This window comes from Pogoniulus pusillus, chromosome 16 (genome assembly GCF_015220805.1).
Source record: "Pogoniulus pusillus isolate bPogPus1 chromosome 16, bPogPus1.pri, whole genome shotgun sequence".
Lineage (NCBI taxonomy): Eukaryota > Metazoa > Chordata > Aves > Piciformes > Lybiidae > Pogoniulus > Pogoniulus pusillus.
Window position 1 is genome coordinate 23,732,759 of NC_087279.1, and position 23,995 is coordinate 23,756,753.

A 23,995-nucleotide genomic window follows, 5' to 3' on the forward strand; every position below is an offset into this window, starting at 1 on the left:
CATTTTACTGCTTGCTTTACTCAGACAGTCTCTGGTGTTTGCACTGTCTTTAGACAGACCTGGAAGTGTATGTTCTGTTTCTCCTTTTTTTCTGCTTGGTTTCTTCTTTGTTATGCAGGACTTAAAAAGGAGATCCAGTCCTGTGACAGGGATGTTCCTTCCTGATGGCATCTTCCCACCCATGCCATTAATTTTGCTTGCACAAGAAGCCTCAGTTCAGAGCCCACTGAACTGGTTTATGGATGATTCCTGCTTCTTAATGGACTTTGGATCTACCCTAAGGGGGGAGGGCAAGGGAGACACTGGCCCTGTATGAGTGCTTTGCCTGCATGAAAGGGTGACAGAGCAAAGCCAGGGACTGCTTTTGAAATAGTAGTTACTGTTATGCTTAAAACATGAAGAGTGATGGCTTATCCCAACACTTCTAATCCTCCCTCTTTCTACATTATCTTGTCCTTGGAATAGGAAGCAATTTGCACCATTAAATAAGGCAGGTGACAACGAAAGCCATTCCAGTTCAGCTCCAGGTTCATGGCAGGGGAAAAAACCCACAGATGGAAAAGAGGGAGGGACAGAGAGGGGAAAAACCAATCTGTTTCTCAGATAAAGACATTAACAGCCTCTGCCTGCTAGAAAAGGAGCATAGTCACTTCCAACCAGCTTACTGCCATACCTGTTCTGAATGAATGACTCAGGATTTTTAACCCAACGTTTCAAAGAATCACAGAATCATTAAGTCTGGAAGAGACCTCTAAGACCATCAAGTCCAACCATCAAACCAACACTACCATGAACACCAAACCATGTCCCAAAATGTCACATCTATACTTTTTATTCCTGAGCACCCCTAGGGTTGGTCATTCCACCACCTCCCTGTGCAATTGCCTGTTTAGTGCCTGACCACTCTCTCAGTAAAGACATTCTTCCTAATAGCCAATCAAAACCTCCCCTGGTGCAGCTTGAGGCTATTTCCTCTTGTCCTATTGCTAATTACTTGAGAGAGGAGATCAACACCCTGCCAGGGATAGAAGTGTAACGAGGGAGTGTGTGATGGTTTGGGAGTTCCCCGACTCCCCACTCTTAGGAAATCACCCAGAGTAGACTCAGCTGGCTGGCAGCTAAGGAATGAAGCTTTATATGCACAGCTTAGCACAAGATACAAGCAGAGAGTTACAATATTTACAGCTACAGACAGAACTAGACAAGTTAAAGGTAATACAGAAACACAACAGCCCTCCCATGAACCAGAGCACCCAGGAGGGGCTCCCAACCACCCTTCCACATTCTTTCCACCCCTCTACCTTAACCCAGAGAATATTTTATGGTCAAGGTGAGCTGGAAGGATCAGCAAGGGGGGTTTGAAGCAGAATTCGTTGGGTTACACAGCAAAAGGCCCAGGGACAAAGCACAGGCAGCAACAGAGACACAAACACTCACTGTCTTATCCTTATTGGTGTTCTTGTTTTTATACATCTCAGCAAGCCTATGAGAGAAGTAGACATCAACACTGTTTCCTTTTCACAGCCTATAATCTATTTTTTCTCATTAAAATATTCCAGTTAGCCTCAAACTAGCACAGAGCAGCAACTGTTTTGCTGTGTTTCACACAGCCCTATAAGGAGAGCTCTGGATAGCTCCTTGACCATGCAGTTGGAGTTGCTGCTGTAGCTAGAAAGGGAAAATAAGCTTTACTGATAGAAGCAATATCTGTGACATACACTGGCTGGGAAATTTACAAGAGAATCATAGAATCAACCACGTTGGAAGAGACCTCCAAGCTCATTCAGTCCAACCTAGCACCCAGCCCTGTCCAGTCATCTAGACCATAGCACTAAGTGCCCCAGCCAGGCTTTGCTTCAACACCTCCAGCCACAGCGACTCCACCACCTCCCTGGGCAGCCCATTCCAATGCCAATCACTCTCTCTGACAACAACTCCCTCCTCACATCCAGCCTAGACCTCCCATGGCACAACTTGAGACTGTGTCCCCTTCTTCTGTTGCTTCTTGCCTGGCAGAAGAGGCCAACCCCACCTGGCTACAGCCTTCCTGCAGGTAGCTGTAGCTAGCAATGAGCTCTGCCCTGAGCCTCCTCTTCTGCAGGCTGCACACCCCCAGCTCCCTCAGCCTCTCTTCACAGGGCTGTGCTCCAGGCTCTTCATCAGCTTTATTGCCCTTTTCTGGACATGTTCCAGCACCTCAGCATCTCTCTTGAATTGAGGGGCCCAGAACTGGATGTGGTCTGACCAGTGCTGAGTACAGGTTTCCCAGGACCTGAGCCAGCCAGGATCCAAAAAGAAAGATATTCTGCACTCAGAGTGAAAATGGAAGTTTGCCTGATTTTTCTAATCTGCAAACCAGAAAGTGTTCAAATGCAAATGAATCTGAACCCAATTAACAGACAGATCAGCTGGAGTTTCAACCTTCATCAGAAAGAGCTGGACAAAACTAGACAGATCAATCTTTCAAGGTTGGAACCACTGAAAATGAAATAATAAAGGAGACCTTGCACAAGTGTTGCTATTAGAGCAATACAAAAGAGGGAAGCTTTAATATCCCCTTTGTTGTTCACACCTCCCTTTGAATTAGGAAGCAGTCTGTGCTCAGAAGTTTCCCTCCCAAATTGCTCCAGGACAATCAAAATATTTGGCTTCTAAAAACTGTTTCTTTGCTACTAGAAGAAACATTTGCATGAGCCCTTAGGATCCAGGCACATCTGCTTGTTAATTTTCTTGCCTTCCCCCTCTGAACTCTGCACACACATATCACTATGTAACTTTCTAGATGCCCACCTGAAGCAATGTTCTGATCCTCAGAAAAGGCCACGTCCAGGAGCACCTGGTGCTGAAGTCAGCTGAAGCACAGGTGCTGGGAGAAGGCCAGCAGCAATGCTATACAGTCAAGAGCAGTTTAGATTGGTATGAAGCATCACTGACATCAAAACCATCAGTCCTACTTCCATGCACCCACTGCTGCCTGCACACTGGAGCAAGCAGAGTGATGGCTTTGCCTATAGGGACTCCATCACGGGCGGTGCCAAAGCTCAAAGTGATACTGAGCCTACCTATAGCTTTTGAGGTGACTTTGCTTTCTTCCTGCTGCTTGAACCAGAACACTTGAGAACCATGGATTTACAGGTAGCATCAATCATCTTCCCCCAGGGAGAAAATACCCTCTGGGTTTATACCATGCAAGCTCCAAAGACCACACATACTCTAGACACTTCCTCCCCTGATGATGTATGTGAGGATGCATTCTGGCTTTAAAGAGGGGTTTTTTTTCTGCCTAAGGTAAAAAGTTGTACAGCAAAGCTATGAAGTTTGCACAGTAGACAAAAAGCAGATTAATGAAGAAACCAATAAATTGCCACTTTAAGAAAGCAGATAGTAACATGTGACCTGAGCATGTGGCAGGAGATCATTCAAGATCACCTCACAGACAAAAAAACCCTCAGTAACTGCACCTTATACCTGCTAGGCACAACAGCATCACCAAACTGGTACAAATGTGGCCAGCAGAAAGTTACAGCGATGAAAAATCGCTGGTACCAGTGTCATGTCCACTGTGCTCAATAAGAAAAGCAAACCTGCCCTGCAGAACGACTGAAACACTGTGGCAAAATGCCCCTGAAAACAGTTTGCTGAAGTACATAACAGTGCATAGACACATATCTGAGCCAGGCTGCGAGTCAAGCCAGGATGAATACGTCACAGGCACACTGATATGCCCTGGTAGCACTTCAGCTACCAGAGCTGCTGCCTTTTGGGCTGCCTGGGCTAACCAAACCTATTTGCCCTCGGGGTTGCACCTGCTGAACTTTCTGCCTGCCCTGCAAGCCACCTGAGCACTCAAAGTCTTGTGCTCATTTGCTTGTTCCTAATGTGACTTTCAATGTGTAACAGTTGCAAGAGCACCAACACCTTATCCAATGCTCATGTCTAGTGATGCCTGTGAGGCACCATGCCAGTAACAGCAAGACTGCCAATGACACAACTTCGACCTGCCACTCCTTACAAGAGAGAAAATATCCCACTAGAAAGCCAAAAAATCTTTGCTTACCAAGTGGCCAGAGGGAGGCTGGTAGGGACGGAGCAGGCGTGTGCAAACAGCAGACACAGAGCAGCTGTCTGGTTTTGGTGGTGTATGCCATGGGGTGTAGATGGAAAATACCAAACTGGTAACTCCTCCCACCTGCCCTGGCCACATGGATGATGTGTAAGTAGATGGGACAGTGCAAGAGAGATGTTGAGGTGCTGGAAGGTGTCCAGAGAAGGGCAGCAAGGCTGGGGAGGGGCCTGGAGCAGAGCCCTGTGAGGAGAGGCTGAGGGAGCTGGGAGTGTGCAGCCTGGAGAAGAGGAGGCTCAGGGCAGACCTCATTGCTGTCTACAACTACCTGAAGGGAAGCTGTAGCCAGGTGGGGTTGGTCTCTTCAGCCAGGCACCCAGCAACAGAACAAGGGAACACAGCCTCAAGTTCTGCCAGGGCAGGTTCAGACTGGACGTTAGGAGGAAGTTCTTGCCAGAGAGTGATTGGCATTGGAATGGGCTGCCCAGGGAGGTGGTGGAGTTGCTGTCCCTGGAAGTGTTGATGCAAAGCCTGGATGAGGCACTTAGTGCCATGGTCTGGTTGATTGTCTAGGGCTGGGTGCTAGGTTGGACTGGACGAGCTTGGAGGTCTCTTCTATGACTCTATCATAAGTACATCCATTTTGATTCCAGGAGAATAACTAAACTCTGTCACTTACCACATCAAACCTGCCAAATAATAACCAGTGAACAATAATTTGTTCAGTCAGTCTCTGTCTTCCACCACTAGGGTGTCAGATGCTAAGAGTAACAACAGCAAACAACAGGGATGTGGGGATATGGTGTAGGGTGAAGTCGTTTGACTTGCTGATCCTGAGGGTCTTTTCCAACATGTATGTTTCTGCAATAACCAGCACAGCTGGAGTTGAAATATTGAAAGATGAAGTTCACAGGCTTAGAAAACAGAGAAGCAGAAGATGAGATAGACAGGTGGTGTCAGGCTCTGGCAGCCCCAGTGGAGAGACAGGATTACCCATTATCAGACACCGAGGGTCAAGTACCCCCTGTATCCACCCCCTGTCAGATTGAAGCCAGTAACTCAAAGGACAACAGGGAGGGGAGACAAGTCCATGGTCAAGGTAGTAAAGAAACTCCTGCCTTGTCCATCTCCCACCCCCCAAACTCCTCCTACCAAATCAACGAGGGGCAGTGGCAATAAATTCCCACCCATCATGGTGGGAGTGTTGCTTCAGTTATTAACAGTGCTCCCCAGGTGCCTTTGCAGAACAGGTTTGATGTCCTGCAGGTCCAACTGGCCAGCAAGGAAGATAAACCATATGGCTTGGAGAAGTTCCCAAAATTAAAGCAGCCTAAGCCCTCCATCTTGCATCAAAAAAAAAAAAGAGAAGAGTTATTGTCATAGGTGACTCTCTTTTGAAGGGTGCAGAAAGCCCAATATGCAGACCTGACCCACTCCAAGGAGAGGTCTGGTATCTACCAGGGGCCCAGGTCAAGGATGTGATAAGAAGGCTTCCCTCCCTGGTATGGCCCACAGATTATACCCATTGCTGACCTTCCAGATATGTTACAATGACTTTGGAAGAAAAAAATGCAAGGCTATAAAGAGAGACTTCAGGGCCTTGGGGCAAGTGGTCAAGGCATTGGGAGCCCAGGTAATATTCTCTTCTATCCTCCCTGTTGAAGGGACCAACCCAGAGAGGGTGAGGAGGACTCACATGCTCAAAGCTTGGCTTTGAGACTGGTGCTTCCATCAGGAGCTTGGCTTCTTTGACCATGGGTCCCCCACATGACACCAGGGCTGCTGGCAGCAGGTGGGGTGCAGCTCTCTCCAAGTGGAAGGAGGTTTATATCGCAGGGGTTGGCTGGGATCAATAATCATGCTTTAAACTAGGTTGGAAGCCAGGCTTACTACAAGCAAGCCTGAGACAGTTGTGGGGCCATGTGTCAGCTCCACTGGCACCTCCACTGGTGGCTCGGGGGAGGTAGGTAACAGTGAGTTGTGTGCTGGAGAAGAGGTAAGATATGGCATATCAGGGAAGGAGGCCAACAGGAGCCTTCAGCCTGTTACCCTGCAGCACCCTGGGGACACACAAGAACTCTTTAAATCTTGCAGAGATGGACCATGGGGATCAAGCAATGAGGAATCAGCACATGCAGAGCTTACTGCTAGGCTGGGGGCCATGGAAGGGGCTGGGAATGGTGAGACAGCAGGAGTGGAAGCTAATGGACTGACTCCCTCCCTGAAATGCTTATACACCAGTGCACAGAGCATGGGGAATAAGCAGGAGAAGCTGGAGATCTGTGTCAGGCTGAATGACTGTGATATAATTGCCATCACTGAGACATGGTGGGACAGCTCCCACGGCTGGAATGTTGCCATGGATGGCTCTGGACTGCTCAGGAAGGACAGACCAGCAAGATGAGGTGGGGGAGTTGCCTTCTATGTGTGAGAGCAACTGAAATGTGCTGAGCTCTGCCCAAGGCAGGGGGCAGAACAGGTTGCAACCTTGTGGGTAAGAATTAGGGGATGTGGAAAAGGAGATGAAATTGTTGTAGGGGTCTACTGTAGACCACCAGACCAAGAGGAAGATGTTGATAAGGCCTTCTACAGACAGCTGGAGGTAGCCTCTAGAGCTAACTCCTTGGTACTCATGGGAGACTTCACTCACCCTGATATTTGCTGGGAAGCTCACACAGCCAGTCCAAAAGGCTCTTGCAGTGTATCAGTGATAGCTTCCTGTTGCAGGCAGTGGAGGAGCCAACAAGGAGAGTTGCACTGCTGGACCTTGTGTTAACTAATAAAGAGGCACTGGTTGAGGACATTAAGGACAGGACCAGCCTTGGGGACAGTGATCATGACATGGTGGAGTTTAGTATTCTAAAGGGTGGAATCAGAGCAACAAGTAGAATTGCAACCCTGGGCTTCTGCAGAGCTGACTTTGTGCTCTTCAGGGCCATGCTGGCAGCAATCCCATGGGACAAGGCTCTGGAGGGGAAAGGAGCCCAAGAAAGCTGGCTAATGTTTAAAGACCACTTCCTCCAAGCCCAAGCCAGCTGTGTGCCCCTGAGTGAAAAATCAGGTAGCTGTTCTAGGAGACCTGCCTGGTTGAATAAGGAGCTCCTGAAGGAACTCTCAGGGAAGAAGGAATCTTACAATTCATGGAAGAAGAGATTAGTCACTTGGGAGAACTATAGAGAAGTAGTCAGGGCTTGTAGGAAAGCAACAAGAAAGGCCAAAGCCCTCTTGGAACTGAAGCTGGCAAAGGAAGTAAAACAGAACAAGAAAGGCTGCTTCAAATCCATCAGTAGAAAAAGGAAGCCCAGGGAAGGTGTGGGGCAGTGCTGGGCAAGGAGGCAGCCTGAGAACTGAGGGTGCAGAGAAGGCAGAGCTGCTGAATGCCTTCTTTGCTTCAGTCTTTACACCTAAGGCTGAGCTGCCCTGTGTACTCCAGACCCTGGATGGAGGAGAGGAAGCCTGGGGGAGGGAATGCTCCCCACTGGTCAGTGCAGACTGGGTTAGGGATCAGTTACACAAATTAAACATTAACAAGTCCCTGGGCCCTGATGAGATGCACCCAAGGGTGCTGAGAGGACTGGCTGATGTGATCACTCTGCCACTCTCCATCATCTTTGCCAACTCGTGGCAGACAGGAGAGGTGCCTGAGGGCTGGAGCAGAGCCAGTGGCACTCCAGTCTTCAAAAAGGGCAAGAAAGAGGTTCCTGGGAGCTATAGACCAGGCAGCCTCACCTCCATCCCTGGAAAAATGATGGAGCAGCTCCTGTTGGAGGGCATCTCAAGGCACTTGGAAGAGAAGGAGGTTATGAGGAGCAGTCAGCATGGATTTACCAAGGGGCAGTCATGCTTGACTAACCTGAGAGCATTCTATGATGCCATAACTGAATGGGTAGATTCAGAGAGAGCAGTGGATGTAGTCTAATTTGACCTTACCAAGGCCTTTGACACCATCTCCCATGACATTTTAGTGAGCAAGCTGAGGAAGTGTGGGATGGAAGAGCAGGCAGTGAGGTAGGTTAGGAACTGGTTGCAAGATAGAGGTCAGAGGGTGGTGATCAATGGTGCCAGGTCCAGCTGGAGAGCTGTAACCAGTGGTGTCCCCCAGGGATCAGTGCTGGGGCCAGTCCTGTTCAACATCTTCACTAATGCCATTGAGGAGGGCACAGACAGAGTCTGCTCAGCAAGTTTGCTGCTGACACCAAGCTGGGAGGCTTGGCTGAGACAGCTGAAGGCTGTGAGGCCATCCAGAGAGACCTGGGCAGACAGAGCTGGGCACAGAGGAACCAGATGAGGTTCCACAAGGACAAGTGCAGAGTCCTGCACCTGGGGAGGAATAACAAACTGCACCAGTACAGGCTGGGAGGTGATCTGCTGGAGAGCAGCCCTGTGGAGAGGGACAGAGGGACCTGAGAGTCCTGGTGGCTAACAAGTGACCCATGGCACAGCAATGTGCCCTTGTGAAGAAGGCCAATGGGATCCTGGGCTGTATTAGGCAGAGTGTGTCCAGCAGATCCAGGGAGGTTCTCCTGCCCCTCTACTCTGCCCTGCTGAGACCTCATTTTGAATACTGTGTTCAGTTTTGGGCTCCTCAGTTTCAGAGGGACAGGGATCTGCTGGAGAGGGTCCAGCAGAGGGCTAGAAGGATGATGAGGGGACTGGAGGGCATGGCTGATGAGGAGAGGCTGAGGGACCTGGGGCTGCTTAGTCTGGAGAAGAGAAGACTGAGAGGGGATTTGAGAAATGTTTATAAGTATCTGAGGGCTGCCAGGAGTGGGGGACAGGCTCTGCTCACTGCTCCTGGGATAGGACAAGGAGCAATGGATGGAAGCTGCAGCACAGGAGGTTCCAGCTCAACACAAGGGGGAACTTCTTGACTGTAAGGGTCCCAGAGCCCTGGCACAGGCTGCCCAGAGAGGTTGTGGAGTCTCCTTCTCTGGAGCCTGTCCAGGCCTGTCTGGATGTGTTCCTCTGTGATCTGTGTTAGATAGGATTGTCCTGCTCTGGCAGGGGGTTTGGACTCGATGATCTGCTTGGGTCCCTTCCAACCCCTAATAATATCCTGTGATTCTGATCCAACATGCATGCACCTTGCTTAAAATTGACACTGAGAGACTTTCTAACACAGCCACAGTTACGGGACCTGTATCACTGGCTGCAGTCACATCTTTTAACTGAAGTCAGTCTCACACCTTATCTCACTTGCCAACACCACAGTGACAGCACAAACATCACAGCCTGATCCCTTTTCCAGCTCACTATGGGAAAAGCTTGTGTTTGTCATCCCAGGTCCATTTGATCGAGTTCTGGTTGGCTGTTACTGCACTGTTACCTCAACAGGAAGGCAGAAATAGAATTAATTACATTAGCATAAGGGGCTCGTGACGTAATTCTCTCACTTGTGGGCTTTGGAAGGGAAGGAAACCTGGAATAATTACTATCTGCCTATAAATTCCAACTCACTTCCTTAAGATGAGAAACTTCTCTGATGGAAAGAACCAAGTCAGTGTTTTAGCCTGAGGCCAAAAGCAAAGCTGACAGCTTAAACAGACTTTTGAAAGAGCTCAGGGATTGCTCAATCTGGAAGCAAAGGCTTAGGAAAACCTCCCTGTAGATCTTCTGCAACCCCACGGTTACGTGAGACCCAGAAGTGCAGAACTTGCCTGAAGACCTGCCTGGAAACCAAACACCCAATATGTGAAATTCTGCTGGGTGAAGGAGTTGAAAAACCAAACTAAGGTCACAGTTAGAAGCATGACAAAGAGTCCAAACGAAACAGCAAAAATACAAAAGGGCTCCAACTCAACAGCTTTACTGCAAAGACTCTGGGATTTCACCATGGACCACTCACAAGACTACCAACATTGAGTTCTGTGGAAAAGACATTCAAAATTTCTGCCTCAAAAGTGCTATAAATTAACAATCCAGCACATAGAAATTGTCTGTAGAATGAGTACAAAGTTTTCCACCTCTGGCCTTTTTGGCCCCATTCCCCACCTAACACCTTAAACCATGGTTCAGGCTTATCACCCACCTGTGCCAACAAGAGACCATATTATGGAGGAGGCTCAGGGCAGAGCTCATTGCTGGCTACGGCTACCTGAAGGGAGGCTGTACCCAGGTGAGGGTTGGTCTCTTCTGCCAGGCAAGCAGCAATAGAAGAAGGGGACACAGTCTCAAGCTGTGCCAGGGGAGGTCTAGGCTGGATGTTAGGAGGAAGTTCTTTACAGAGATTGGCATTGGAATGGGCTGCCCAGGGAGGTGGTGGAGTCACCGTCCCTGGAGGTGTTCAAGAAAAGCCTGGATGAGGCATTTAGTGCCATGGTCTGGTTGGCTGGATAGGGTTGGGTGCTGGGTTGGACTGAATGAGCTTGGAGGTCTCTTCCAACCTGGTTGAGTCTATGATTTTATATGGAAAGGGACAAAGTCAGGCTTTAGCTGTGGTGCCAGACCTCCAGCACACCTTCCCCAGGTCACCTCCCCGGGCACAACACTGATAACAAACCCACACCATGGCAACCTCAACCTGGCCACCTCTACCCAAGCACAATGAAATACAGTGGCAGGATCACGTCCTGCCTGTGCCTTGGGTTCACCAATGACTTCCCACACAACTGGGAGAGAGGTGACAGCCATTTGTCAGGGCTGAGTAGGCTGCTACTAATGATCACACAGAGCACAGTCATTGAGCTTGCTCAAAACACAGGGCAGCCCTGATCTGCTCTGCTCTGGTGGCTCCCTGGTGTCACGTTCAGTGGGAAGGGTTGTTAGATACTATGAAAGGATAATCCATTACAAACTGTTCATTAATGCAACCCAAAAATCAGTGACATATTACTGATTACGTCTGTGTCACGCTAGCTTAGCAGCAAGGTTTGGTTCACGCTGCTGATTTGCCTTGTGCTTTTTATAGCAACCTTCTCAACCCAGCCTACACACACAGAGCTTCTTTTCTCCTTCTTGCCTGGATGAGCACATGGGCCTTGCCTTCTCAGAGCTGCTGAGCCTGTGCTGTCTCCCAAGCAGTCGAACTACTTTTAACACCTTGCAATTAAATACCCAGTTGCAAATTTCAGACCCTTCTGCACCCATTTCTGGCAGATACTGGGATGTGCTAAGCCTCCAGGCTGCACCCAACAGCCATCTGTGCTGCTAATGCTTGGCTGTTTTCAGGAAGCAACCTGAGTCACTGGGCTTCCCCATCTCTGCAGGTAGGACACAGCCAGTTCCATGCAGGTAAGATCTGCTCTGTCCTGCACTCATCTGAGCCTACTTCCAAAATCTCACCATTTCAGCAGGGATTGCTGGAAGGCCTCTTTGCTGGCTACAGACCTTGGCTCTCCTCCAGAAATAGAGAAAGCTCTAATCATCTTCCTACTAGTTTGGCACCACCAGAGTGCTACTGCAGCTTCTGCATGATGAGTTCTTCCCGTGGTGAATATTCCTGCTTTAAGCACTCTCATTAAGGCGCCAGGACTTTCTGCAAGATCCTCACATGCAGCTCTAGAGCCTACATCTTAATACCAGCCTCAGGATGGGCAAGGCTGACCAGCAACAAGTCATGGGAACAGCTAATGCTCACTGTAGATTCAGTCCCTGATTTATTCATTTCACCCACAGGTGGGTCTTCACAGAAAGAACAGGGAGGTATTCAGCTAACGAAGCTGGCGAGGAAATGAAGCACAGATCAGGAGAGCAGAAAAGTGAATGTGGTGGGAACAAAAAGGAGTTGCCCAAAAGAGTCCATTCAGGAGTTCTGCACTGGGGTCACGGTGAAAGCTGCAAGGAATTTGCAAAGTTTGGAGCAATGAACTTTGCTGAACATGCAGAAGTGCAGAGAAAGCCCAGCTCCTCACAGCAACAGGGCAATCATGGCTCAGTGCCACCAGGCACGTGGAGGCCAAATCTGCCTCAGAACAAGGTGTGGCCAACAGGCAGAAAAGTTGTGTAAGATTCAGTAAAATACTGGATAAAGCTATCACAAAACTCAACAAAATTGGAAGAGGAGAGCTCCACAGCAGCCAACGACCAAAACACACATATAAACAGATCAATGTTAAACAATGTGGGGGACACGAGAGAAAGAAGAGATAGCAAAAAGGGGGAGTAAGACAGACTGAGAGGTGGCCTGAAGTGGTTTAGTTAGGTGACAACCACAGGCCCTGCTCTGTTGGCATCTGGAGCTGGACATCTCTCTGCGAGACCAAATGTTTGGGGTCTGACATGGAAACCGGTGGGTAGGGCTCACTGATCTCCTCTTGGCAGGAGGTTAGACTGGGCAGGGGTTGGAGAGCTGCTGCTGGCCTCCACGTGATGCTGCAGGATGCAGCTACTCGCCTTTTATCATCAGTGTCAGACTGTTCCTCCACAGGGCGCAGGAAAGCTCCACGCTCCAGCTCTGCAATGAGCCATTTCCTTTTTTTTCTTTTTTTAGGATCAAGAATTTCTTTTCTCTTCCTCCTCCACCCCAGAAAAGCGGATATTTAATAACTGGGATCGGAAGAGCTCGCCGTCGCCAAGCGATGGGTGGTAGCCGCACTGCACCTGGTGACATCACGCTGTCAGCCGAGCCAAGTCTCCATCCCGGCAGGGCTGCTCAGGTAAAACACCACTAATTGCTCTGCCAGATCCTCGGCCAGATGACAAATTGATTCACGGTACTAGCTAAAAGAAGGGAAGGAGGAGAAATTGCACCATTTCCTACGAGTGGAGCTGCATTAACCTGTTACCCCAAGGAGAACTTTGTCAGGAGGTTTTATTGCGGCGGCTGAGCTATACGCCAGGCAGCTGGAGCACGCTGCCAGGAGACCCCGGTGCTAGGGAAGTCCATATGCAGAGCACAGTTTGCATTTGATATCCATCAGTATTCAGAGGAGAAACATCTCCTTTTTTCACAACATCTGCAGAGTGTCTCATATGTCAGAGGTCCTAAAGACGTTATCAGAAACCGCTAATGAAAACTTAACAAAATCAAATACCTGTTTTTCTAAGCTGACCTGAGGATGCTGAGAACTAAAAGCAACACCAGAGAGATGGCTGGAAATGAAAGCTTTTACTCAATCTGTCAGTCAGCTCACAAGGGAACTTTTCCTGGATACTGCAAGGAGTCTATAATTACATCATCATGGCAAGGGCACACCAGTATGTTGCTTATTAATCATTTCCAGGAAGAAGACTATCAGAAAGCCATTCTTAATAGCACCACTGCCCAGCAGCGTGGGCTCCCTTGCTCACTGCAGGGTGGGTGCTTACGATTTCCCGTGCAGGGATTTCCTCTTTGAGCAAATTTCAGTGCCTGCCAGAAGCCTGCAATGCAATGCATCTCCTCACACATCCTTCTGACAAAGACTGGACTCACACAATGCCCTACAGCTCTAACTCCCAAACTGTTACAAAACCGTTCCTCTCTTCTCAGCAACACATGTACCCTGTCCAAAACCAGAGCTGCTAGATTTTGCACTTTCCCCTCTGCTCCAGAGACATGTGAGATACCTTCTCTCCACCAAGCACAACCCCTAGGGGAACACCATGGTTCAGCATAGCCCAAGATAGCCTGTACTTCTTAAGTGAAATGACCAAGACTTGTTCACCATCCATGGCTGACCAAAGCATTGCTCCTTTTCAAAACTTGGACAACAGTAAAAGAGAGAGGGAAAGGTGGAGGTGAAGAGGACAACAGAAAAAGTAAGACTGTCACAGCTATCTGGAAGACAAACTTGTATTGGAGACACAAGACCTTCTCCCTCCACTATGCAAAGCAAATGAGAAGAGCAAGGGAACAAAGACAAGCAAGAAGCAAAGCACATTTCAAGAGGAGAAAGAGACGCATGCTATGTAGGTAATATCACAGAGGAAGTGTTATTCTTGTGAATCATGACTCAGAAGAATAATGCCCTAAATAGAAGCTAAGATAGAGTGAGTAAAATACAGCAAATAGAATAACACTAGAGAGTAAAAGAAAAAAGCAAATGTCAGAACCCTCCCAGCTACCTTTGATTCAATGAGTCCTGTGATCTGCTGCTCCGTTCCTCCAAGGGCTACTGATGCAATGTGCCAGATTCCATGTTTCTTTCCAACTGTTCTGAGTCTCCTGCATCTGATCTCAAAGGGAGCAGAAACAGCTGGAAGAGAGAAACCAGAATGGCATAGTCCAGCAGTAACCCTTGGAAGAACAAACAACAACAGCCTTGTGAGAGGTACCATTGTCCCCCAGCAGGTATGTTTGCATGTGGACACGTACCCATGTGTCTCTGGAAGAAACACATGTTGCTAGCACATCAGGTCTGACTGGTCACAGAACACCAGAGCATGTTCTGACTTGGCATGATCAGTGCAAGCCAAACGGACTTGACAGCTCAATAGCATGGCCACAATCCGCAGTCACGGGTGCCAAATGAATCACGTCTGCTAAATGCAGTTTAAGTTTGGCACCATGCTTCTCCAGTGCTACCTTTACTCCCTGAGCAATTCCACCTGCTTTGCAGCACATGAGCAGCTTGCAGCCCATCAAAGGGAAGCCAGCCAAGGTCTACTGTTTAGGGCTTTAAAGCTCCTGTAGATCTAGCTGCAGGCCAAAGCTAGGGTTCAAAACAGCAGGCGAAACAGAAGACCAAAGGAATAAGCTTCTTCAGAGAGAACGAAGGTATTTGCTGCCAAAGGTGAGGATTAGTTGTGAAAACCAGGAAGTCAGGGAAGCAGAGAGGAGCAGGAGGCCACCAGAGATAATAGGGACAGTAGGAGCAAGACTACTGCACACCAAGGCACATGAAAGGGAGATAAAAATCTTGCTTTCTTTCATATGAGCAAAGACTAGAAAGAGGGAGTGAGGAGGTCAGGGAGATGGTGCTAGTGGAGGAAGGGCCACAAGGAAAAAAGCCTTTCAAAATGAACCACAGGAAAGAGAGTAATAAGGGAAGAACTGTCAGGATGGACGTTAGGGCCTTCTCATTTCCACTAACTAGAAAGAAATAAGACATTGAAACTCAGAACCAGGTTTGGAGAAGAGAGACTTGGAGCACAGCAAGACCAAAACAGAAGGATACCCTTTAAAGGACAAACCCAGAATTTCAGACAGTCTATCAGCTTAGGATGGTTAAGCAGTACACATAGGAGAGTTCAGAAAGGAAGTTTAAAGGCTCATGGGATATTTAAGGGAAGACAGCCCAGAGGATCTCTTGCCAGCCTTACAGCCAGGATGAAATGAAAACCACAACAGTTTTCCTGACCACAACTTCCTTAGAACTGACTACTAGAAAGCACAGGCATGACACATCTCTCCAGGACAACAGTAGCACCATGAGCCTGGTCCCAGCGCACATGCCACCAGATCTGGAAGGATGCCTCATCTCTGCATCACTTCTGCTCCCACGCAAACCTACTCTAGCAGGTAGTACTGCTAATTAGTTCCCTTCCATTAAGTGCCAAGCCATGGAGTAACAAACGGAGTACCTGGAGTGTCGCAAGTCTGCCTATCTCCTGAAGAGTTGGTTGGAGGTGTTCGGTGCCGGTAGACTAGATGTGGTTTGTTGTGCTCTTCTTCATACTCCTGCTCTTCAAGCGATAGCAGCGGCTCTACAAAATAGTCCCCATCATCAGACTTGAACGTGCCTAGCTGAGAGGGACCAGAGAGGAACAGGCAGTCAGTCTTAGGCAATGACAAACCACGGAACAGGCCTACCCCACGTTAAGGAGGGAGGTGTGCAAGTGCCCCGTACCGCAGCGACCCCTGTGAAGGCTCTGTCACAGTGGGCTGCTGCTCCCTGCAGCCACCCCACTGGAATTTACAGAAAGCAAATTACTAATCTGTAGGCAGGGAGCATGAGAGGGACACATCTCTCGAACTCTGTCTCTATGCCAGTGACATTTACCAAGCCACTCCTGCCTGAAGAGAGAGGACGCTGCAGCATACTGGAGGCCTCAGTGCAGCCCTAATCACAGTGGGCTGTTGGGAGAGCAGCGCAGCGCAAGGCAGGCTTTAAACCCAGGGGTAAGGTGGGAGGGATCCAGGCAGTGAACCCCTGCTCATGAGGAGGGACCGACGCTCCGAGCTGCACCTGATTACGAGCGCAGGGCTTTGGCGGGCAAACAGACGACACCCAAGACAAAAAGCATCCTGCAGCCACCCTAGACTGGGACGTACGGCCAGTGACAGGGCGGGGGGCACACCCAGTCACACACCCAGGGAAGAACCTGGAGCAGACGAAGGCCAGCAGAAACCCCCTGGGGAGCACCTAGAACCTAGAACAACCCGGGCTGTTGGCAGGTTCTAGGCCAGCCGAATGGGTCAGCTCTGCCCCGTATCCCTCTGCAGTGGAGGGCAGCAGGACGGCAGGAGGTGCTGCCTTCAGTCCTTCGCGGGCCGTGCCACTGTCCTGCAGCTGGGGAGCCCCAAATCATCCCTTCGCAACCCTTGTCGGCATTCCGGGCACAGGAGGGTGCCCAAGTCCGGGGAGCTGCGCTTGCTGATCTCCCTCTCGGGGTGCCACTGGGTGGCAGTTTTTCCCCCAGAACTTGCGCCGCGGGAGCCGGGCTTCGTCCCGGTGCCGGAACACGACTCAAGAAGACCGAACTGGGAGAAATCCCTAACTGGGAGGAGCCAGAGCCGCCAGCCCCAGCCGCGGGGGCGGGGGTAAGGGGCCGTCCCCATCCCTCTGCCCACCCTCGCTCGCCCTGCTCCTCCTCTGTGCTTCCGCCCCGGCGCGCCGCCGCTGGGTGCCCGGCGGGGCCGGGGCCGGAGCCGGGAGCGGGGACGTGGTGGTCTCACCATCCCGGAGCAGAGGCTGATGACGGCGGTGTGCCGCGGGTGGGCGTTGACGTGACCCCGGTAAAAGCAGTGCTTCACGTCGACGTCGGCCGCCTCGGCGTACAGGCGCCGCTGGTCTGCGGCGGGCTCTCCCAGGAGGCTGACGGTGAAGAGCGGGGCGATGAAGGCCGAACTGGCCGTCAGGTTGAAGAGGAACTGCTGCCCGAAGGCAGAAAGCCTGTAGTGAGCCTTGGGGGAGGCGGCGGAGGCAGCCGTCCAGGCGTCGGGGGCAGCGCTGGTGCTCCGCCGCCGCCGCCTGAAGTGGACATCGGTGGGGAAGGGCTCGCCGAACTCATTCACCCGGGTAGGAGTCACTATCTCGTACTCGCTGAGCTTCTCCAGCAGCTTGGCTGCGAGAGAATAGAAGCACATGCCCCTGAGCCGGGAGTCCGAGCCCCTCCAACTGTACCTCCCTTCTCCCCCCCTCCCCGAGCACCCCCTTTACCTTGCCTGGGGTGCAGCCTCTGCCTCCTCGCTCCTGTCCTCAAGCCGTCGATGAAGAGCGTGGTGAGTGCCAGCGCCAGCGGCGCCAGCTGCATGGTGCTGCGCGCTGTCCTCAGAGGAGCGCCGTCTTCCCCGCTCTCCTCGGGCTCTTTTCCTCCTTCTTTTTGCTCCCTTTCCCTTCTTGTGGCTCTGCTCTGTGGGGCTTGGGTTTTCGTTTGTTTGCTTGTTTGGGTTTTTTCTTTCCTTGGGTTTGTCTTTTCCTTTTTTTTTTTTTTTTTTCCTTTCCCCTCGCCCCCTTTCTTCCCCCTCCCCGCCCCCCGGAGCGCTGCCGGGGGAAGGCGCCGGAGCCGGGCGGCGTTAGGGGCGGGCGGGCCGGCGGGGCGCGGGGCGCCGGGGCCCGCGCATGATGCGCGGGAGGCGGACGGGCCGGGACGGACGGGCCGGGACACGGTGGAGCCGGCCGGCCGCCCGCCTGCCTGCCTGCTCTCCCTCGCTTTCCGCCTCTCCCCCCGTCGGGCTGGTGGACGGGGCGCTCCATTTAAGGGGGCGGGCTCCATAGATCAAGCAGGAGAAGAGAGCCCGCCCTGCCGGAGAGGGACAGCCCGCCCTCCTCCGCCCCTTCCACTTCCACATGTCACTTTCTTTCATTCCCGAGGAACGCCAGAATCGCAGGTTTTCGCCAAGAAAAGCCCTCGATGTGGCTGGATGTGGCGGGCTGGGGGGAGGGAGGGGGGCGAGCTGGCACCCCGCATCCCCGGCCGCCGCCGCCGCTCCCCAGCAGTTCCTTGGCAAAACGCAAAGTGGCCCCGGCAGGGTGGCACCGGCTGCTGCCTGATCTGCCATGTCCCGTGGGGAAGAGCCACTTTGTCACTCACCGGGAGGCGCGCCGAGTTTCCTTACATAATTGATCTTTTGCCTTTTGCTTTTCTCTCCCTCCCAAGACAGCTCAAAGCAGCGGACCAACTATCGAAGCATCCCCCATCTGACACTCGGTGTTGTAGCAGCTGCTTGCTTCTGCATTTCTCAGATATGAGGCACTTAAAGCAACTTTTCTTTAGGGTTATTTTTATAGTGTGCTGTTTTCAGGCACCCTGAGGGGAAAGGAAGATTATTTCCTTATCTCAGTTTGTTTATTTGTATAACTTGGAGGCTTCCTATAAAAATTTAAGGCGGCTTTTAGAGTGAAATGTAATTACACATTGTCTTCTACCCTTCCTCAAACCTAAACCCTTATTTTTGGTGTTTTGGTTTGTTTTCCAAATGGGGAAAGATGTGAGCCTGTAGGCAAGGCAAACGAGCCAAAACCAACCAAACCCCCAAAACAACAAAACCCCAACACGGAAAGTTCAGATTTACACTTCCATAGAAAATTGCAAAGCTCTCTTCTTTATTTGCTCAGATTTGGGACAAAGAACAGAAATAGAAGTATTTTCTCAGAAAGGGTCATTAAAAAGTCAATGCAGAGCCTAATTCTGGGCAAAACTACATCCTGGCTCTTCTAGACTAACTGGTGAAGCCCTACAAACTTCAGGCCTTAGCAGTAAAGTATTAATTATGTACATCTGTAAAAGTCAAAGCAAGCAAAGCATCACCTGCAAAGCCCAGTGTCCAACTCTGTGCTCAGGCTTCTAGGCAGACCCTGAGCAGCAGCCCTGCACAGCAGAGCATGGTGCAGAAATCTCTCTGCATTGGTGGAGACCCCAAAGCATCACACCTTTAAGGCAGGGTAGGGTGCAATGGAACATAACCTCTCGGCACAGCGTTGTGCCCACAGTTGTAAACCATGTCTAATTTAAGTCTTGGATGCTTGCAATAAGGTAACTCACCCATAGTGTCTTTGGGAGCTTGGCAGACCTGGGATGCTTCCAGAGTTGAGTTGCCTTCAGTGCAGTTGGCTCTGACAACAGTGGTGAGTCTTCTCACTGTGTCCAGCCTTAGGGCAGCTGTAAGCATAGGCAACAGCTACCTGATGCTCCACCAGTTCCAGGGAGCAGAGGTGCCTCACTGCTTCCTCTATGGGTGTGTAGGATCATGGAATCATTAATGTTGGAAAAGACCTCTAAGATCATCAAGTCTCACTGTCAGCCCTGTACCACCATGTGCACTAAACCATGCCCCAAAGAGCCATGTCTGCAGGGGTTTTTGAACGCTTTCAGGGCTGGTCACTCCACCACTTCCTGGACCAGTCTGTTCCAGTGCTTGACCACTCTTTCAGTAGAATTTAATATCCAAATATCCAGCCTGAGCCTCCCCTAACACAACTTGAGGCTGTTTACTCTCTTTGCAAGTTACCTGGGAGAAGAGACCAGTACCTCCTTCACTACAACCTTCTTTCAGGTAGTTGATCAGTGATGTACCCATTTTAGTAGGTGTCATCTACTGCCAGGGGCAGCTTTTCCAATACGGCTGTGGTTGTGTCTCCATGCACTCAGCTGATCACAAGCAAATCTGGACCAGCTTTTTGTGCTTCAAAGGGCAGCACAGTGACACCTTCCTATCCTTGCTGATAACTGACTGCTTATGCACACACACAAAGAGAAAAATCCTCAGAAGGAGCAAGACAAACTCCAGTCTGGGAAGCCTGCTGGGGTGCCACACAAGCACCTGGCTTGCCTGGCCTTTCCTGATTCACGTGATAGAGTGTGGCTTCCCCACCCGTCCCACGCTGAATTGTGTCCTCCTCAAGTTGGAAAAGTCACAGTGAGCCTTGGGCTGATGGAGGGCTGCAAAGGGGAATCTTCTAACATCACAGAATCATTAAAGTCAGAAAAGATCTCTTAAGATCATGAAGTCCAAGCATCAAACCAACACACCATGCCCACTATGCTATATTGCAAATGTAATAGAATCATAGAATCAGCCAGGTTGGAAGAGACCTCCAAGCTCATCCAGTCCAACCTAGCACCCAGCCCCAGACAATCAACCAGACCATGGCACTAAGTGCCTCATCCAGGCTTTGCTTGAACACCTCCAGGCACGGTGACTCCACCACCTCCCTGGGCAGCCCATTCCAATGCCAATCACTCTCTCTGCCAACAACTTCCTCCTAACATCCAGCCTAGACCTCCCCTGGCACAACTTGAGACTGTGTCCCCTTGTTCTGTTGCTGGCTGCCTGGGAGAAGAGACCAACCCCACCTGGCTACAACCTCCCTTCAGGTAGCTGTAGACAGCAATGAGCTCTGCCCTGAGCCTCCTCTTCTGCAGGCTGCACCCCCCCAGCTCCCTCAGCCTCTCCTCACAGGGCTGTGCTCCAGACCCCTCACCAGCTTCATTGCCCTTCTCTGGACATGTTCCAGTATCTCAACATCTACCCTCTAGGAATGTTTTCTCAGCCTGATTCTTAAGGCTTCCTCAGTTTCATCATCAAATAGATGACATACAGCACGGCTGTCATGCGTGTCCATGCCCCGAGATGCAGCACTGCTCCACCAGGCTGCCAGGAGCACCCTTTACATTAACCGATCCCCTGACAGCTTTCCAGCACCTTCCCACAACTTGCATGTGTGCCCCAAAACTGTAAAACCTCACAGGGAGAGGGATACAGGGTGCTGGAGGTTGGGGTACTGCCCCAGAAGTGCCGGCTGGGGAAGGGAAGGTCGTATCCCATGCTCAGGTGGGTGTGGACACCTATTCCGGGAATGCTGTGGGCGAGCTGGTGCTGCCAGTTGGGTGTGTTGGGCTATATCGAGCTGCTGGTCAGCAAAGGGGGAGCAAAGAACAGCAAGCTGAGTTGCCTGAGGAAGAGGCAAAAAGCTGAGCATAGCATTGGATCTGAGTCAGAGGGGAGGAGGCTTACATGGAGCTAGTCCTGCCGATGTCCTGGGGGAGAGGGGTGCAACCTTCACTCATCTCCTCCGATGGTGTTGGGAAACAGGTCTGCTGCTGCTTTATCTGGGTTGCAGAGTGCCCCAGGGCAGCCACTGTTCCCATTTCACAACCACCCTGCATCCCACTGCTCCCAGCCTCAGCATCCACTTGTGACTGTGCTGGTGCTGGTGGGAGCAGCCTTGCTCCTGTTGAGCTCACACACGTGGGAAGACCTACCAGAACTTTGCTTTTTTTCCTTGGTTTTCTGCAAGCTAATCAATTCATTTGTCTCTGGGGTGGGTTTCAAAGGAGCTCAGGAGTTGGCATGGGGTGAGAAGCAGCAGCATGTACCTGTGACTTGGGTGGGCTAGGCTTTTCTGTTTGGCACTCAGCTGAATGGATAGAAGCCATCTTGGAGAGGAGCATCTCATTCAAGTATTCCACTTAGCCTGAAACCAGCACACGGGCTCTCACTGATCTGAAACCTTGGCATGTACAGACCTGAGGGTGAGCAAGAAACAAACCCCTTCCATCCTTCAGAAGAGTGGAGCTGACCCATGGAGGGACTGGTCAGGTCTCAATATGAGGCAGAGCTGGGAATGGGCTGAAAGTGCTCCCAGGGCCAAATTCAGGCTCAAATACACCAGGAGTATGGCATCACCTACTTGAAGTGCCATTTCCACTGATACATAGAAAAGTTGTATGCTGTGCAACCCTTTGAGCCTTTACAGCTGGAGATTAGGAAATGCAGAAGGAAAGCTCTAGGATAAGTAAATAGAATGATGTGAAGTTTGGAGAAACTAAGCTACCATCTTAAATTCAAATCACTTTCCTCTTAGGAAGGATCTATTAATACTTAGGATATGGTAATTGTGCCGATTCCAAATCCTCACCCAGCCAAAAGTAACCCCTGAAGAGCCCATACCTACCCATGGAAAAATCCCCTTAAAACACTGGGAATCTTGCCTGTGCAAATAGTGCAGCAGTTGTGCTGCAAATGCTTCTGGAAACCACGAAATGAGAACTTGATCACCACAGCAAAACTTCAGGTTCTGAAGCCAGCGCACACTGCAGCAAAAACGCACTTGGGCAACACAGATTGCCTGCGCTTTCTGCACTGCTTCCCTCCCTCCTGACCATTGTCTTTTCCCCATAGGTGAGGGCAATCCCCATAGGTGAGGGCAATCCCCAGCCACTTGCCTTTGTTCCCTGCCGCTCAGCCTGTCCCAGTGAGCGTCATCTTCCTTTATCTGCTGCATCCACTTGCTTGCCCAGCGATTATCCCAGGAGGCAGACTGTTTTCCTTTGATGGTTGCTCTTCAATGCCACAAGATAACTGAAAGCAGCAAACATTTTCTCCTTGTGTCTAATCTTTGTGGGCAGAAAGTGAAAGATTTCATTCTCTTCAAACAGCCGACTGCTTGGTGGTGGATTTCAGCCTCTCTCTTGCTCATCTGCCTATGCTGGTACACATGGGTACAGCTCTGTGCTGCCTTTCTCTCCGTTTAGGAAGCTTTTTTTTCTTGCATAAAAGGATGTTTTCAACAACTGTGTCAAGGCTGGATTTGTAAGTTGTTTTAAGGCTTTCACATGTGCTTGGAGGGGATGAGACTTGCAAGGTCTTGATTTATACTTCACTTTTAAATTTATCTGTGCCAAGCCATCTCTTTTCAATCTTGGCTAAGAGGATTTAGATACACAATTTGATTAGTCAACAGTAGCTACTTGAGCTCCTGCTTTCTCCATGGGGCTCTCTGTCCCTGCCCTGAGCCATGCCCTGCATTGGGGTCACTTGGTTGGTTGGGAGTCTGCTCCTCCAGCCTGCAGAGGGCTGGGAAATGGTAGCTGCCATCGATTGTAAAGCCAGCACAGTACTTCTATCTCTGCTGCCACAGTTTGACCCCTGTGGGCCCATACGCTGGTCCCACCTGGACTGATGGCAGAGTGAGATGTAAGATGATGTGCCAGAGTGCTGCAGAGCAGAACCGAACTTTTCGTCCCACCCCAGCCCTCTGGGTACCAAGATGTGCACACTGAAGTGACTAACCCGAGGTCACCCTGACAAATAAAATCCACATGTCCTTCAGCTTGGTCCTGGGTCAAACTGTGCATCCTTAAATATTTTCCTACCCAGTGCATTGCAGTGGGAGCTGTGTCCCGTGGGAGCCAACCCTCTGCCCACAGGCACAAGCTGGGTACAGTGGAAATGCAAGCAGACACCATTCATGCTCCTTCCCTGGGTGGGGAACCACCGCTTGGGAACAGAAGGTGAAAGAGGAAAGGCAAACAAAAGTCTCCACTCAAATCAAGGAAACTGACTCTTGGATTGCCTTAGAAACTTCTCTGACTCTGGAAAACAGATAGATGAGTAGAAACGAGGGAGTGGGTGGGAGGAACAGCAGGAGCCCACGTAGACGCTGCGAATGTGTGGGATTTTCGCCTTCAGGTCAGCACGGACGGACACAGAGATCCCCTGAGGCTTTCAGCTTAAAACTGCTGGTTCCAGCTCGCCCCTCCCTTGCTTCCAGCATTGCCGCAGCCCATTCTCACACTGCTGCTTTTGCTTACACCTCTTATCTCTCTTGTGGAAAATGCACCTCCACAGAAGCCAACTTCTGGGGCTTTCTGCAGCCTGGGGATTCCTTTGGCTTGGCAAACACTTGCAGACCCATCCCCTACCCTTTTTTTCTGCAGGTATCAATCCTAGGCAGGTCCTAAAGTAGCTGAGAACCACTCGCTGTACCTTCCCATTTGTGTGCAAATTAAACCATCAAGCGAAGCATTGCATTGGTTCATCTTTTGTGTTCGACAGGCTGTAAATCAAACAGAACCTGAACGCACTTCTGCCTTGTGATACAACGAGCATGTGCTGTGTTCCAGGTG

The 23,995-nt window shown here is 50.5% G+C and overlaps 1 protein-coding gene and 1 long non-coding RNA gene across 4 annotated transcripts in view; one reads left to right on the forward strand and one right to left on the reverse strand.

Annotated features, from left to right (window-relative positions):
* ADAMTS9 (ADAM metallopeptidase with thrombospondin type 1 motif 9) overlaps positions 1–17,863 on the reverse strand; it is a 120,436-nt gene extending 102,573 nt beyond the window's left edge. For all 3 annotated transcript variants that reach the window (XM_064157014.1, XM_064157013.1, XM_064157015.1), the window contains exons 1-3: positions 17,305–17,863; positions 16,821–17,209; positions 15,506–15,668 (exon numbers count right to left, since the gene is read on the reverse strand). In XM_064157014.1, coding sequence (XP_064013084.1) covers positions 15,506–15,668; positions 16,821–17,209; positions 17,305–17,860 — 1,108 coding nt within the window. In that variant the 5' untranslated portion in view covers positions 17,861–17,863. The remainder of the gene's footprint in view (positions 1–15,505; positions 15,669–16,820; positions 17,210–17,304) is intronic.
* LOC135182646 (uncharacterized) overlaps positions 17,093–23,995 on the forward strand; it is a 29,780-nt gene continuing 22,877 nt past the window's right edge. Inside the window, exon 1 of the long non-coding RNA XR_010305259.1 lies at positions 17,093–17,163. This is a non-coding gene — a long non-coding RNA (uncharacterized LOC135182646). The remainder of the gene's footprint in view (positions 17,164–23,995) is intronic.